The following is a 15,783-nucleotide window of genomic DNA, read 5'->3' as shown; positions in this document are numbered from 1 at the left end:
GCTTATCGTTTTGAAAACATATAAAGATTAAGTTTAAATTTGGTCGGAAATTTCTGGATCGTCACATGTCTAACCCACGCCTAAAAGTTTTATTATAGTTTGTACAATTCATGAAAGATATATAATATTTTTATTAGTACTTATATCTATATAATTTTAGTTTCTTTAAAGAATGTCCTTTTTGAAAATTATGTGTGTGTGTATATATATATATATATATATATATATATATATATATATATATATATAGGGTAAGGATCCAGCGCTAAGTAGCCATGTGTGGGATAAGGGGATAAGTGATTTTGTGATTTTTATATCTCGAGTTCTACAGCTCCGATTTAAAAAAAAAAATTGATGGTATCTATTTTCAGTGTGCAGATTCAGAAATTTTTTTTTTTCAACTGGAGCGTTAAGATGCATCTGATGCATGTTAACCGCTGTTTTGATGCTGTTTGATGCATGTTAACTGCCTTTCATGCAGCAGATGCATCTTAACAAAAAACAAAGAAAAAATGACTCTTGATTAAAAAAAACAGTGTTTAGGGTTTAGTAATTAGGGTTTAGTAATTAGGGTTTAGAAATTAGGGTTTAAGGTTTAGAAATTAGGGTTTTAGAACGAGTTTTTAAACGAACGGTTTAGAGTTTAGGGTTTAGGGTTTAGGGGTTAGGGTTTAGGGTTGAGGGTCTACGGAGTAAACCCGAAAACCCTAAACCCTAACCCCTCCGTAAACCCTCAACCCTAACCCCTAAACCCTAAACTCTAAATCGGGCTAAATCCTAAAAAAAACTCAAAAAAATCTCAAAAAACGTTAACATGCATCGGGTGCATTTTAAGCTCCTGTTGAAAAAAAAAAAATTATGAATCTACACAATGTCAGTAGATTACAGAATTTTTTTTAATTGGAGCTCTAATGTAAAAGATATAAAAATCTCATTTTACTTATCCCCTTATCCCAAAAATACCACTTATCCCTTGATCTCCCCCATATATATATATATATATATATATATATATATATATATATATATATATATATATATATATATCATTTGAACCTAATTCATTACTGTTTTTCTGAAACTCTAAAACATAAGTTATCTGATTATCGCGATATCAAACAACATAATTAAATTCAAACATCATTAAACTAAATTACGTTTTAATCCAGCTGATTATTTGATTCTAATTTTTAAAATGCATTACTAATTTTCAAAACGTAAATCAAAACACCACATAAGTGATTAATTGTTACAAACAAGCAATTAGTCCACAGCGCGATGCTGCGGTAAACTTAAGAATTTAAAAAAGTCACAGGTTATGGCAAAAAGTTGCTGGTTGTTACATACAAAAGGTTATTACATGAGTTTGCATACATTGCATAATCACATGCTCTTTTTGATCTTGGAATGTCTTTCCTGCACTTGTAGTTAGCGAAAGTTGTCCAACATGACTGTAACATCCGGAATATATAAACACAATTTAATAAGGCACCGTAAAACATAGTAGCCCGAGATATTTAGCGTTTTTTGAAAAACGTTCATTTTGTGTATAAGTAGTTGTGTTGTGTTCGCAAAATTATTTCGAGTTGAACCGTGATTTCGAAAAAATATAACGCGTGGTGAGCGAGAAGATGTGGTCCGTTGAAGATTTGAGTGATTTTTTTTCAAGGTTTTTTTATTTAGAAATATGTAATTTTCACTTTAACCCTTGGAGTTTGGAGTGATAGTAAAGAATGCTTGTTGGTACAATGATTTAAGCAGAACGTACAACTACTCTAAGCATGGAAGTGAGTTACTATTCATGAATAGTAACTCAAATTTGATCAATTGTATATATGTATAAATAAAGTAATTAAAAGTTGAAAAACATGTTTATTAAAGAGCACTGTTATAAAAAAAACTCCGATAACTTCTGATTAATCTTCGATTACTCATTTTTAAGAACAGTCCATTTCGATTCTACAAAATTCGTTTAATTAATCAGTCAAAATCGGCTAATGAGTTAAAATTGGGTTTATTGATCAAAGTCGGTCAAAGCAAAACTTTGCCAACATTTCAACATGAATTTAGACTAGAATTTTTAGAGGTTTTGAACAAAACGAATAATTTTAGATACTTACATTTAACTTTATGTTTATGATTTTATTCAATAATACATACTACCTCCGTTCTAAATCAATAGTCCTATTTAAATTTTTCAAAATCTTTATTTCTTAACATTGATTTACATAACCTTTTTATTTTATATAACATTTGATGAAATTTATATGAATAAAGTATATTTTATTAGCACTTTCATTTAGCATAACTTTCATCATATGTTATACTCTTTATAACACAAAATAGTTTATTTAAAATCAACGTTAATAAATAAAAGATTTTGAAAAAAATCAAACAAGACTAGTAAATTGGGATGGAAAGAGTATAATTTAAAATTTTAATATTTAAATATATAAAATACTCCGTACATATATAACCAATATAATAAATGGCAAATAATGCAAAGTGGGAGAGCAAATTGTGGTTTATGAACAAGAAAGTAAAAAGGTGAACCATTTGTGGCAAAAACCTAACCATCTTCTTTCTCTCAGTCTCGTGCGCCGCCGCTCTGCTGACCTTCACCACCGTAAACCATGGCAACCACCCACTACTTTAATCCCTGCGACAATATTTTCATCTCACCCACCACCACCACTGCCACTTCTGCTTTCATTTCAAGCAAACCCAAATCTTTCCCTTTGTCATTATCCCAATTAAACAGGCCGAAACCATCTCATTATTTATCGTCACCTTCAACACGCACACCAACTGTTTGTTTAAATGCCTCAAAGAACACCCAAGTCACTAAAGATCAAAAACCAAATGTGGGTAAGCGTACTGACATAAAAAAGATTATGATTCTTGGTGCTGGACCTATTGTTATTGGCCAAGCTTGTGAATTTGATTACTCTGGTACTCAAGCTTGTAAAGCTTTAAGAGAAAATGGTTATGAGGTTGTTCTTATTAATTCAAATCCTGCAACTATCATGACTGATCCTGAAATGGCTGACAGGACTTACATTGAACCAATGACACCTGAGCTAGTTGAACAGGTGATTGAAATAGAGAGACCCGATGCGATTTTGCCCACGATGGGCGGGCAAACAGCGCTTAATCTTGCCGTTGCATTGGCTGAAAGTGGTGTGCTTGATAAGTATAATGTGGAACTGATTGGAGCTAAACTTGAAGCTATTAAGAAAGCTGAAGATAGGGAGTTGTTTAAGGAGGCTATGAAGAATGTCGGGCTTAAAACGCCGCCTTCTGGGATTGGTACTACACTGCAAGAATGTATGCAAATTGCTGAAAAAATTGGTGAGTTTCCTTTGATTATTCGGCCCGCTTTTACTTTAGGTGGTTCTGGTGGTGGCATTGCTTATAATAAACAAGAATTCGAAACGATATGTAAGTCGGGTCTTGCAGCTAGTGTGACATCACAGGTTTTAGTTGAGAAATCTTTGTTAGGATGGAAAGAATATGAGCTTGAAGTTATGAGGGATTTGGCTGATAATGTGGTTATTATATGTTCAATTGAGAATATCGATCCGATGGGTGTTCATACTGGTGATTCGATTACTGTTGCACCTGCACAAACTTTGACCGATAAGGAGTATCAACGGTTACGGGATTATTCTATAGCAATTATTAGGGAAATTGGGGTTGAATGTGGTGGTTCGAATGTACAGTTTGCTGTGAATCCTGAAGATGGTGAGGTTATGGTTATTGAGATGAATCCTAGGGTTTCGAGGTCTTCTGCTTTGGCTTCAAAAGCTACTGGCTTTCCAATAGCGAAAATGGCTGCTAAGTTATCTGTTGGTTATTCATTGGATCAGATTCCAAATGATATAACGATGAAGACGCCGGCTAGTTTTGAACCGTCTATTGATTATGTTGTCACAAAGGCTAGATCCTTTAACCATACTTTGAGACTTTTACTCCCTTTTTACAAAAAGTCTACTAATACATGCACAAAATGTGTGTTTTTGTCATGTTTATCTTTAATCACTTAAGATTTAGAATCTGCTCAACAGTCAACCACTGTGGATGATAGTATAAAAGGACTTGCAAACATTATCTTCTACAAACTGTTCTATTAGAACTTGTTATCCAAATATAATTATTTAATTATTGACTATCATATGATCAATCTTAAATGGGAATATGACTGCTTATTTAAGGATGTAACATGATTTCTTATATACCATTCTTGTAACTTAAAGTTCCTTAAATGATTAAAATTTGTAAAACCTATCCACACACAATCATCTGCACCATGCTCACTACAGTTTGTTTTTTTATTAGTAGTATACGATATCATATTATCAACGAAATTCTATACACCACTATGTATGTTGTGTATATGTGATTCAGTGATGATGCTAATATTAATTCATATTTTACAGATACCACGGTTTGCGTTTGAGAAATTTCCAGGATCTACACCCGTGTTGACAACACAGATGAAATCCGTTGGTGAGTCAATGGCTGTTGGACGTACGTTTCAAGAATCTTTTCAAAAGGCAGTTAGATCACTCGAGTGTGGCTACTCTGGTTGGGGTTGTGCACCAATCAAGGAGCTCGATTGGGATTGGGAAAAGATAAAGTACAATCTACGAGTCCCTAATCCTGACCGTATACATGCTGTATATGCTGCAATGAAAAGAGGCATGAAAGTGGATGCGATTCATGAATTGAGTTTCATCGATAAATGGTTCCTCACTCAACTTAAAGAATTGGTGGACGTTGAGCAATATGTTATGGCAAAAAGTTTAAGTCAGCTCACTAAAGATGAATTCTACGAGGTTAAGAAACGAGGTTTTAGTGATAAACAGATAGCATTTGCTACGAAGTCGACAGAAAAAGAAGTTCGTCTGAAAAGGTTGGGTTTAGGAGTTGCTCCTGCTTACAAACGTGTAGATACGTGTGCTGCAGAATTTGAAGCCAATACTCCTTATATGTATTCATCGTATGATTATGAATGTGAATCGGCTCCAACCGAAAGTAAAAAAGTTTTGATTTTGGGTGGAGGGCCTAACCGAATTGGTCAAGGGATTGAGTTTGACTATTGCTGTTGCCATGCTTCATTTGCTCTTCAGGTTTGTTTGTGTTTGTTTGTTACTTTATTGAATATCAATTTATTGATTATTAATGTTTTATTAGTCATTTCTTATAGTACTTAATTTCGTTTAATCTGTATATAGGAAGCAGGCTATGAAACTATTATGATGAATTCGAATCCTGAGACGGTGTCCACTGACTACGACACAAGTGATCGACTCTACTTTGAACCTTTAACGGTAGAAGATGTACTTAATGTCATCGATATCGAACGGCCAGATGGCATCATCGTACAGTTCGGTGGTCAAACCCCTCTGAAACTGGCTCTACCCATCCAACACTATTTAGATGAATACAAACCACTATCGGCTAGTGGTGGTCATGTACGTATTTGGGGAACCTCACCCGACTCCATTGATGCTGCTGAGGACCGAGAGCGGTTCAATGCAATCTTGAAAGAACTGCAAATCGAGCAACCGAAAGGTGGAATTGCTAAAAGTGATGCCGATGCTCTTCGTATTGCATCTGAAATCGGGTATCCGGTTGTTGTTAGACCTTCGTACGTATTAGGTGGTCGAGCCATGGAGATTGTTTATAGTGATGAAAAGCTTATAACATATCTCGAAACAGCTGTTGAGGTGGACCCGGACCGCCCAGTTCTAGTTGACCGATACTTATCAGATGCAATAGAAATCGATATCGATTCACTTGCTGATTTGCATGGTAATGTTGTAATCGGTGGAATCATGGAACACATTGAACAAGCAGGTGTCCATTCGGGTGATTCAGCTTGCATGATTCCTACAAAAACAGTCTCATCATTGAGCCTAGACACAATTAGATCATGGACCACCAAATTGGCTAAACGTTTAAATGTGTGTGGTCTTATGAATTGTCAGTATGCAATTACTGTTTCCGGGGACGTTTTCTTGCTCGAGGCTAACCCAAGAGCCTCTCGTACCGTCCCGTTTGTGTCTAAGGCAATTGGACGCCCGTTGGCTAAATATGCTTCTCTCGTTATGTCGGGATTATCACTTAACGAGCTTGGTTTTACAAAAGAAGTCATACCGAAGCATATTTCAGTCAAAGAAGCGGTTCTCCCTTTCGAGAAATTTCAAGGATGTGACGTTTTTCTCGGACCCGAAATGCGTAGTACCGGTGAAGTAATGGGGATCGACACCGAATTTTCTGTTGCGTTTGCTAAATCCCAAATAGCTGCAGGTCAAAAACTCCCTCTTTTGGGTACTGTTTTTCTTAGTTTGAATGATATGACAAAACCCCATTTGGGGAAAATTGCTCGGGCGTTTTTAGGCCTAGGGTTTACTATTGTTGCGACTTCTGGGACCGCTCGTGTTCTTGAATTGGACGGTGTTCCGGTTGAGCGAGTTTTGAAGCTGCACGAAGGGCGTCCTAATGCAGGTGATATGGTTGCAAATGGTCAAATTAATCTGATGGTGGTTACAAGTTCGAACGATGAACTGGACCAGATCGATGGGCGACAACTTAGGAGGATGGCTCTTGCGTACAAGATTCCTGTTATAACGACGATATCTGGTGCTTTGGCTACGTCTGAAGCTATAAGAAGTTTGAAAACCAGCAAGTTTAAAATGGTTGCTATTCAGGATTACTTTTTAGAAGATGCGCAGCTGATCGGTAAAAATAAATTTCTTAACGGTTTTTGTTTTCACATCTTGCATTGATAGTGTCATGGGTCAAGAGCTGATTTTTTGATATTTATGTTTCAGGTAATAAGAGTACTGCAACAATCTCAACGGAGTCTTAGGTTTGTGCTGCAGTGATCATTTGTTATCATATTTTTCAATTAAACTCGCTTTAAAGAACTCCATCCCATTGTTCGTGTTAAGATGAACACAAATTTTGTATCTTTTTTCCCTTGTGTTGCTTGTAAAATAGACTTAATTTGGTGATGTTTTCTATGTCAATCTCGTTGAGAACTTGCAACTTGTTGACTCTGGTAAAAATTTCTTGACCGTAAATTTCAAGACGCGACTTGAAATTTCTCGGTCATAACCGAGAAATCACGATTCGCAAGCCAACATTGCGACTTAGTGAGGGCATTTTGGCAATTGTGTTTTTTTGAGTGCGTATCGTTATAATTTGTTTGGAAAATAGGCGTTTTGATTAATAAAATGTGCTTCGGGTTCATTCATACGCGCTTCTTCCAACCCATTTAAACCGTTCAGTCTATCTCCCTTTTGTTACAAAAATTTTACTCAGTGATAAAACATTGCCCAAGCCAACAACTAATAGAGGTTAACAAGTCATTGTCAAAAGTGTCACAAATAAAACTTATTCGTAACGGTACCTGATTAGTTTGTATTTTGCAGGTGAATGAACATATCCAGCTATCCACAGCCTATTCGAAGACATGAACTCTGGTTTTGAATTTTTTTTTTGTTTAGTTCATACCCTCTAGATGATTGGGGTTTATCTTTTGTCGTTTGTATCTGTACTAGTTTGTTGTTTACATAATAACATTGCAACTTAGCAGTTAGCACCGATAATTGTTGTGTTCATGTAGGTAATAAAAACCAACCAAATCGTCATCTTCGATAAACCTAATGAACGAAGACAGTATAGTATTGTAATAATACACGAAAAGAAGAATGATTAAACCACTCAGCACACATAATGCATCAACCTCCGAAACGCAACAAAATATATGTATGAACCACAAACCAAGATACGAGCCTTAGACAATTGCTTGTTATATATACCGTATATAGAAACCACATAAACTCAGTTAAACCCGTGAGCTATTAAGCCTTCCCCACCATTTCTTTTTACCTTTCTCACCTTCACCATCTTCATGTCCTAGCTTGTTCAAAATTACCTTGGTCTCTCTTAACCTTGCGGTGTAATCTTTCTTCCACCCTTCAAACATCTGTTTTAATCTTCTGAGTTCATGATCCGGGTTCAAGTTTGCTTCCGCTTGACCCGACTTCACCTCAACCAAGAACTTAGCATCGTCTCCAAACACCTGACTCCTCTGTTCAAATTCCTCGGCCAATCGACTAATCACACTCAAACCTGCACTCATCGGTCTCCCGTTTTCGTGACCGTTTCTTCTACCATTTGAATCCCAGCCGGGGGTATTTTCGTCATTCGCTGTGTTGATTGACGCGTCCGAATTTCTCTCGGAATCATCTAGTGAAAGGCTCTTTTTAGCTATGGAAAGACTTGATTGTAGTGAACGCATTTGTTTCTGCCATACTTCTTCCATAGACTTCATTTTAAGCTCGTATTCTGACCAGCGGTTTTCATATTGTTGGAGACGTTGGTGGAGAATGTCGTTTTCCTCTTCTTTTTCTCTTAAACCAGCTTCTGCTTTAAGGATTCTTCGTTGTAGTTCAGCTAGGTATGATGACTTCACTTGCACTTCATCCGACTCATTACCCTGTTAATTAATTATTATTAATTAATTATTTAATTAACAATAACTAAAAAAGAAGGTAGAATGTACCTACATGTCAGTAGTAGTAGCAATTAAATAATTAGATTTTGTTTGGCAAAATCTAATTATGTAAGAATTTATTAGGTAAAACCCTTTACCAAAAATACTTTTACCAGGTAACTTCTATTATTTTTTATAGATAATATTTATCGGGTAAAACCCTTTACCCCCAAAAAAAGGAATATATTAGGTAGATGACCCAAAAAATGTTTTTTTTTATTTGTTGGGCAAAATCTGATTATGTAAGAATTTTAAGGAACCTCAAAAATGGGTTATAGACTTGTAGATTCCAAAGCACAAATTTAAGTCAAATTAAAAATGGGGTTATAATTCTTGTTTTTAAACAACTTCAAGTGGAAAAAGATAAACAATATGATGTACAATATTTGGTTAGTTATTCAAAATCATAATATTTTAGTATGACAAAAAAACTGCAATTACCTTTCCAGAACCAAATTGAAGTAGCGCGATGTCCCCTGAGCATCTCCTAACCAGCCACCCACGAATGCCTGAAAAGGATATGATTAAAATTTTTGAAAACTGTAAAAGATATAATTACCATAAACCAAAAACACACACAAAAACAAATACCAGCTTGTAAAATGATTGATGCTCCATAAATGTCTTCAAATCTTTTCCTGTGTAATTTTGCTTTAATATGCTTTTGTATACGCACAGCCGCTCTGTGTTTCTGTAGCAATATTCCAAACTCCTTTCTAGCTTTTTCACCACGTATAACTGTAAAAGAATATTGTAAAATAACTATATTACCCATTTTTTATATTAGATGAAAATTAAATGATTAGAACAGAAAGTGTATACATGACTGAAGAATGAAAATTCTGCGTTTAGACTCTTTCATAAACTGACGAGCTTTGTGACCCCTAAAGCAGCTTTGAACACGCAATATCCCATTAAGAGTACGGTTCCTTGTGTCCTCAAGCTTACCAATCTGAAAAACATGAACAAAAAAAGTTAACTGATATGTTATTAAATAACTTGAGACTGTAATTCAAGAATTACATAATTGTATTCTTCATCCTAACCTGTCCGGTTCGAAAGAACAACTTTGTGTAGCCAATTTGATACATTTCAGGAAGAATATCAAATTGATGAAGAATGGCAACTGATACACTTAACGGCTCCTGCGAAGCAACATGCTCTAGCAACAAAAAACCATACCTAGTCCCAAGAAAGACATGGGAAAAAAGAATATTAATTAATTAATTAATGTGATCTTAAGCATCAAATGTGGCAAAAGTGAAAAGAATAAAAACAGACAATAATACCTTCTTGAAAATTTCTGATGTGACATTCGAGTTGGGAACCCAGACCTTGATATTCGAACAACTTCCAAAACACCACAACATCTCAGCTGTTGCAAAACAAGTTCTTGATGGTAAATTCCAGGAGACTGTGAGTTATTCGGTTTAATGCAACGTACGAAATGTGGTGTTGTGCTCTCCAAACGTTGCATTAGTTGGAAAAGTTGGCTCTGACCAAAAATAAGGAAAACACAAATCAGTAAAAAGAAAAAAACAAAAACACAGAGTATTTTATGAACATGTGTGGGTCAGGCAGATCAGAAAGCTGCTGACTTGAATATTATTGAGTGATGTATTCCCAATGTTACAAGTCAACCTTGAAAGTCAACTCACCTTAAACTTGGTGACAACACTAAGTTTCTGGGAATCTGCCCCGCCTGATTTGTGTAATGGTCCAGGAACGGGCTTTTCTGATAGAGAAAGCATATTTGAAGCAAATGCTTGTGGAAGTTCACACGTGCAAGAAGATAAAAGTTGAATCGAATCCAGATGCAACAGATCACGGTTTTTCTCTAGAAACCCACTTGTATCGTACGTAACCTGAAAATAACAAATCAAATAACTTGGATAAATGTTACAGGTGCCGTATTGAAGACGAGTGTGTGTGTTTGTATATGTGCTTACTTCGCCTGCATAATGATGAACAGTAAACGCTTTGCCTCGTTCTCCTCTAAAACATGAGTTAGATTTTAAATGTTGTTTAAGCTTGGTTGCAAAAGTCATGTCTGTACCATTTGGAAATGTAGACTCTTCATCTAATAAAGTCAATAGACCCAATGGCTTCTGTAAGAAACAACAAATCAAGATCCAAATTAAGTGTAATTAAACTATTGATAATTAAGATTAAGAAACAAATAATAACAATATTGAGAAATTTTCAAAATTGGAAACCTTTTCAAAAAGATTGAGACAATCTTGATTGTCTTCAAAGTCAACTTTCGCCCAGTCAATTCCATCTTGTATATATTCCTAAACCAAATTGTTCATTCAGATACAAACAATATCATTATATGCATAAAATTTGAAACTGGGACAGTAAACTACCTCCTGCTCTAACTTGAATAAATGCCGGTTAAAGTGTTGTTGCAATCGCTCATTCGCATAATTAATGCAAAACTGTTCAAAACTGTTAACATCAAATGATTCAAATCCGTATATATCAAGAATGCTAATTGATCTTCCTGTACGACGTTTCCCTACAGCAAGTGATTTGTTGATTTGTTCCACCAACCAATCAAACAAGCATGAATATATTGATTTTGCCAATGCGTCCCTTGTGTCAATAGCCTGAATAATTTAGTGTTTGTATCATCACAATAAAGTTCACCCCATAAATTCTTTATGCAATTTAATTATTATTTTACCTGCGCTAAGGTCAGCTTTTGAACAATGTTATCATTACCAACTTTCATCTTACGAGTAGACAGTGCAAGCTTTAGATCATCAGCCTCACATCCAATTAATTGTGCAACGTTCAGCAGAGCTGTTATATTTATTTTTTAAATTAAATTACAAGTTATTTATAATCATATGCAAAAGTAAAAACAAGAAAATACCTTCATCGATCACAGGTTCAACATGGTTTTCATTGTCAACGATTGAAAACGTAACATTTCCTAGCCATAACACTGCTGCAAGCATTGCAAAAGCATTATCTTGGTTCTGTTTGCTAACATGAACAGCATCTAGAGCTTCCTGAAAAACATAATAATATTTTAATAATTAATATTAGTATCAAACGGTTCTTTATTTGCTAGCGTGTTTAGGGCATATAAAGAAGATAGATACAGTACCACTACAATACGAAATTGTTCAGCATCATCAACCCCATTAATTGAATAGCAAGTACTTTGCTGCAAGTATTTGTAATCTTGCACACTCTTCAAGTTTAATTTCTCTGCAATAGTGTTAACACAAACGTTAAATTCCACTCTTAGTTACTTTCAATAACTTCTATTTTTATGCAATGAGCGTTTATTTTAAAAATAAATAAATAAAATAAAATAAAAATGAATACCTCTAAGAAGAGGTGGAGCTCCTGCACACAGCTGATAAAATGAATGATAAGACCTTTCTCCCTCATTGCATTGAACAACCCTTGACTTTTCAAGCAGAACTGATTTTTTTAAAACATCACAGTTCAGAAATTTGCAAAAAGCAGTCAGATTTCAACGTTAGAAATAGTATGAAAACAAATACCATTTGAAAAATCTAAAAGAGAAGTGGCTTCTTACATGTTTGAATATTAGCTCCTGAAATTTTTCCAGTTTCGCTGAAGTGAATTTCAATTAATTTTCCCTGACAGTCAAACATTTATTATCAGAACTCATGTTGTTCTTTCCCTACATATTTTATAACCTAAAGATAAATCTTAAAGCCTGGATAAAAAAAAAAGGTGACTCACAAAACGACTTGAGTTGTTGTTTCTTGATGTTTTTGCATTACCAAATGCCTCCAAAATTGGATTAGTTTTCAGTATCTCATATTCTATTCCACTACCACCTCCAAGAGCAGCTAAATATTGCATTGCTATCTTTGCTGTTTCAGTTTTCCCAGCTCCACTTTCACCACTAGACAAAAAAATATAAGTGCAACACATGCATTATATTATATTATATGATATATGATATAAATGCATACATTTTTTACCTAGAGTTTCTATTTTTTGGATTTTTCGACTAACCTTATTACAATCGATTGATTTACTTCATCTGTAAGGAGGGACAAAAGAGCAAGAATTACATAATCAGGGGACTGAAAGATTAAAGAAAAAAAAATATCATATACTTATAGAAAGAGAATGGTATAAAACCTCTGATCATTTCTCTGATAGCTGTATCAGCAATGGCATATACATGAGGACTGTCTATGGATTTACTCTTATAGGCTTCAATATATTCACTCCCATATAATGGGATTTTCTTGAAGGGATTGATAGCAACTAGAACCGGTCCTGCTTTGGACTACAATGCAGATAAATACAACATTTAGTAAAATAATACTAGTTTCAATGATATGCCAACTTATTACATATATAAAAGTAATAATAAGCTTACATAGATCATGTCTCTATCATATCTATGTTGAAGATTGTACAGGACTGATGGTTCGTTCAAATAACTTAGTTGCATTAGATCATCAACACCATCAAGGATTTCTGGATTTGCAGGTAATAGGGTATCAGAATTCACCTTCAAAACCTGAATTGAGAGACCAAGTCAAAAATCATATGATTACTTGAGTAACATTCAGAAACAGGTAAAAACAAGTAAATGAGTTAAGCTTACTTTTCCTTCAGAATACGAGATGAGTGACTCAGTTCCTGTAACAGATAGAATCTTTGCTAGCTCCCATTTCCCGTTAGAGGATTGAAACCACGACTGAAGCTTCTGAATTAATGTATGCCAATGCAATAGGGTTAAGCAATATTATTAACATAGCATCTGATTGACCTTTTATGCCACAATACGAATGAAAGCACCACAAGAAAAAGAAAAAAAAAAGTTGATTTAACAAAAGGAATTAAGGTCGTATTATGATCATATGAGAGAAGTTAAAGAAACATGGTCTGCTAGTTAACCTATTTACCTATTAAATTTCAAAATCTTGACTGTCTAGTAATGGCTGAATCATGCTATCTTACATGAGTTATACCTAGATTGACCATATAAAAATCAGAGTTAATAAAGCATTATCATTTTGAAGACTGGCATATAAACCATATACATTCCTATGATCCACTATTTATTTATCAGGCATTAGCTTGTTCAATGTCAATCAATCAAATGGACCACTTAAGGCTTTTGAACCATTCCTTGTTTATAGAACTGACCAAATACATTCGTCTTTAACATAATAGTCATGAGCAAAAAATGAAAATAGTAGATTAGATAATTCTATGTTGTACAGGCGGTTAGAGTCCTTAACCCTTTAACCAGATATATCATCTAAATTCGATCGTATGCCTCTCAAACCTCTTAGAACATGTGTTATTTAGCAACTGGTAGTAAAGCTTATTATTCCACTTGCATGGGAAACATACAAATCCGCTAGCACAAAATTAGGAAAGTTAATTTGATACTTATACCCTTCGACTATAAGACAGCTTTGTCCAAGCAAACATATTTTATGACCAGGCTAACACACAAAGATTATGCTGTTTTTGAGTTGATATTTCCCCAACAAAAGCTGAAATTTAGAAAATCGGTTCAGCCTCTCACAAGCACACAATTTAGACGAAATCATCCACTAATTTTTTCTAAAAGACCCAACTTTATGTGACATGTTAACGACAGCCCTTGGAAAAATCCAATATAGTGATCATGCTATACAAATGAAGTTAGGAAGAAGAAGAAGATTAAGTAGACGAAACATGGTGTCATGGTCGACAGATCATTTTTACAACACCACATGTTCTAGGCATATGCAAATACCTCCATATACAAAATGTTAAAGGAATGGATAACATTCAGTTGCAACTTGCAACAAAAACTATAATTGATCCAATCAACTATACGAATAAGAAAAACTGAAACTTGGATAGCAGATTTACCTTTTTAGCAACATACGAAGCAGTGTCACCCCATTTCTTGTTACCCCATGAAGGCAGAACAGATCCTTGAGAAGAAACTGAAGGATTAACATCATCATCATCCGTAGAAGGTCTATCATTCAGGAAAAAATTCGATTTCTGACCATAAGGCGAATCATCATCAACCCCTCGATCCATATTCCCAACACCGTTCTCCGGTATACTAACCGATATCACACTACTATTACTACTACTATTCTTCTCCTTTTCAGCTGAAGAACCACCAAACCTATAATCCACTGGCAACGATTTAATCGACTTGAAACGTGGACCTCCATCTCCAGCACTCGCCATTATCAATCCTTCAAATATATCTAACTAAATGGTAGCAGTATGGAACCAACTTAGTTCTGAAATGGCTAATTGAATCACAAAAAGGTGATATCTACTAAATAAAGTAACAATTATTAACACAAGGTCCCTACAAAGTGACTTATTAATTGAAGGGGACCCTAATTACTTCCTCAATCTTCATCAATATTCCGACAATTTCAACATCAATTCTAAAAAGGTATACAAATAATACTCCACTTCAAATTGAAGAGCACATTACTATTTACTCTGACCAAACTTGCTACAAAATCACTAACCTAAAATCTGTCACAATCTATATCATAATCACCTCAAATCAAGCTTCAATCACTCAATTTTGACCGAATTTGACCAAACAAATCACGGATCTTCAAGTACGTAACTACTTAAACTGAATGTATATCATGAAATTAACTCGTTTCAACTTCAATCTCACCAACCGTAGATCTGTTAAGTTATATAAACAGTACAGATCTTAATTATTACATACAGAAACGAGTTAAACAAAATTAAAAGTGAAAATTGAAGTGCTTAAACCCTAATTAAGAAATATAAAAGAGACCTGGTCCAAAGCACATGGAGAGAGACGATTGTTGCCGCTTTGCTTTTTCACTTTCTCTCTCCCCTAAACACATTCATTCCCACAAAAAAGCGTTATATACACACATTTAATTTAATGTAAATATTAAATTAATATTAATATTATTAATATTAATATAATTAATTAGAGGACGTAAATTACGTATATTATATTACCAGATCAATTACTGCTAGTTTCAAATACGGGTACATCGAATAAGGCAGAACGAATAACAAAGAATTGGGTAAGGTTCTGTAGATAGATATTTCTGATCTGGAAAAGAGTTAGATTATTCCAGATCGAGACTGATTGAATATCGTCTAAATAAGAAATAGTTAATGAATACCGTACAAGTTTTTTAGCAAGTGTGGTGTGTGTAAAGTAATTTTTAGAGTGGAAACAAGTG

At 34.6% G+C, this 15,783-nt stretch overlaps 2 protein-coding genes across 4 annotated transcripts; one reads left to right on the top strand and one right to left on the bottom strand.

Moving 5' to 3' along the window:
* Nucleotides 1-2,535: 2,535 nt before the first annotated feature.
* On the top strand, nt 2,536-7,681 carry LOC139861083 (carbamoyl phosphate synthase arginine-specific large chain, chloroplastic-like). 2 transcript variants are annotated; one of them, XM_071849382.1, is made up of 5 exons: nt 2,536-3,938; nt 4,440-5,132; nt 5,238-6,747; nt 6,840-6,877; nt 7,443-7,681. In XM_071849382.1, exons 1-4 carry the CDS (start codon nt 2,634-2,636, stop codon nt 6,875-6,877), a joined length of 3,546 nt encoding a protein of 1,181 aa, XP_071705483.1. In that variant the 5' UTR covers nt 2,536-2,633; the 3' UTR covers nt 7,443-7,681. The 2 variants fall into 2 exon arrangements, with proteins under 2 accessions (XP_071705483.1, XP_071705484.1); XM_071849383.1 differs by lacking the exon at nt 7,443-7,681 and having other exon boundaries at nt 6,840-7,014.
* LOC139861084 (myosin-1-like) lies at nt 7,645-15,416 on the bottom strand. 2 transcript variants are annotated; one of them, XM_071849384.1, is made up of 22 exons: nt 15,360-15,416; nt 14,447-15,244; nt 13,182-13,283; nt 12,951-13,094; nt 12,707-12,857; nt 12,578-12,605; nt 12,299-12,464; nt 12,129-12,192; nt 11,912-12,010; nt 11,688-11,791; nt 11,451-11,589; nt 11,259-11,377; nt 10,939-11,181; nt 10,786-10,863; nt 10,519-10,677; nt 10,228-10,434; nt 9,859-10,064; nt 9,616-9,751; nt 9,392-9,521; nt 9,161-9,307; nt 9,011-9,078; nt 7,645-8,512 (listed from the first exon to the last, which is right to left on the bottom strand). In XM_071849384.1, exons 2-22 carry the CDS (start codon nt 14,777-14,779, stop codon nt 7,859-7,861), a joined length of 3,477 nt encoding a protein of 1,158 aa, XP_071705485.1. In that variant the 5' UTR covers nt 14,780-15,244; nt 15,360-15,416; the 3' UTR covers nt 7,645-7,858. The 2 variants fall into 2 exon arrangements, with proteins under 2 accessions (XP_071705485.1, XP_071705487.1); XM_071849386.1 differs by having other exon boundaries at nt 14,447-15,410.
* Between the last annotated feature and the right edge of the window lie 367 nt (nt 15,417-15,783).

Source organism: Rutidosis leptorrhynchoides, chromosome 8, assembly GCF_046630445.1.
Source record: "Rutidosis leptorrhynchoides isolate AG116_Rl617_1_P2 chromosome 8, CSIRO_AGI_Rlap_v1, whole genome shotgun sequence".
Lineage (NCBI taxonomy): Eukaryota > Viridiplantae > Streptophyta > Magnoliopsida > Asterales > Asteraceae > Rutidosis > Rutidosis leptorrhynchoides.
Note: the sequence above shows the minus strand (reverse complement) of the source record. Positions and strands in the feature narration are given on the sequence as shown.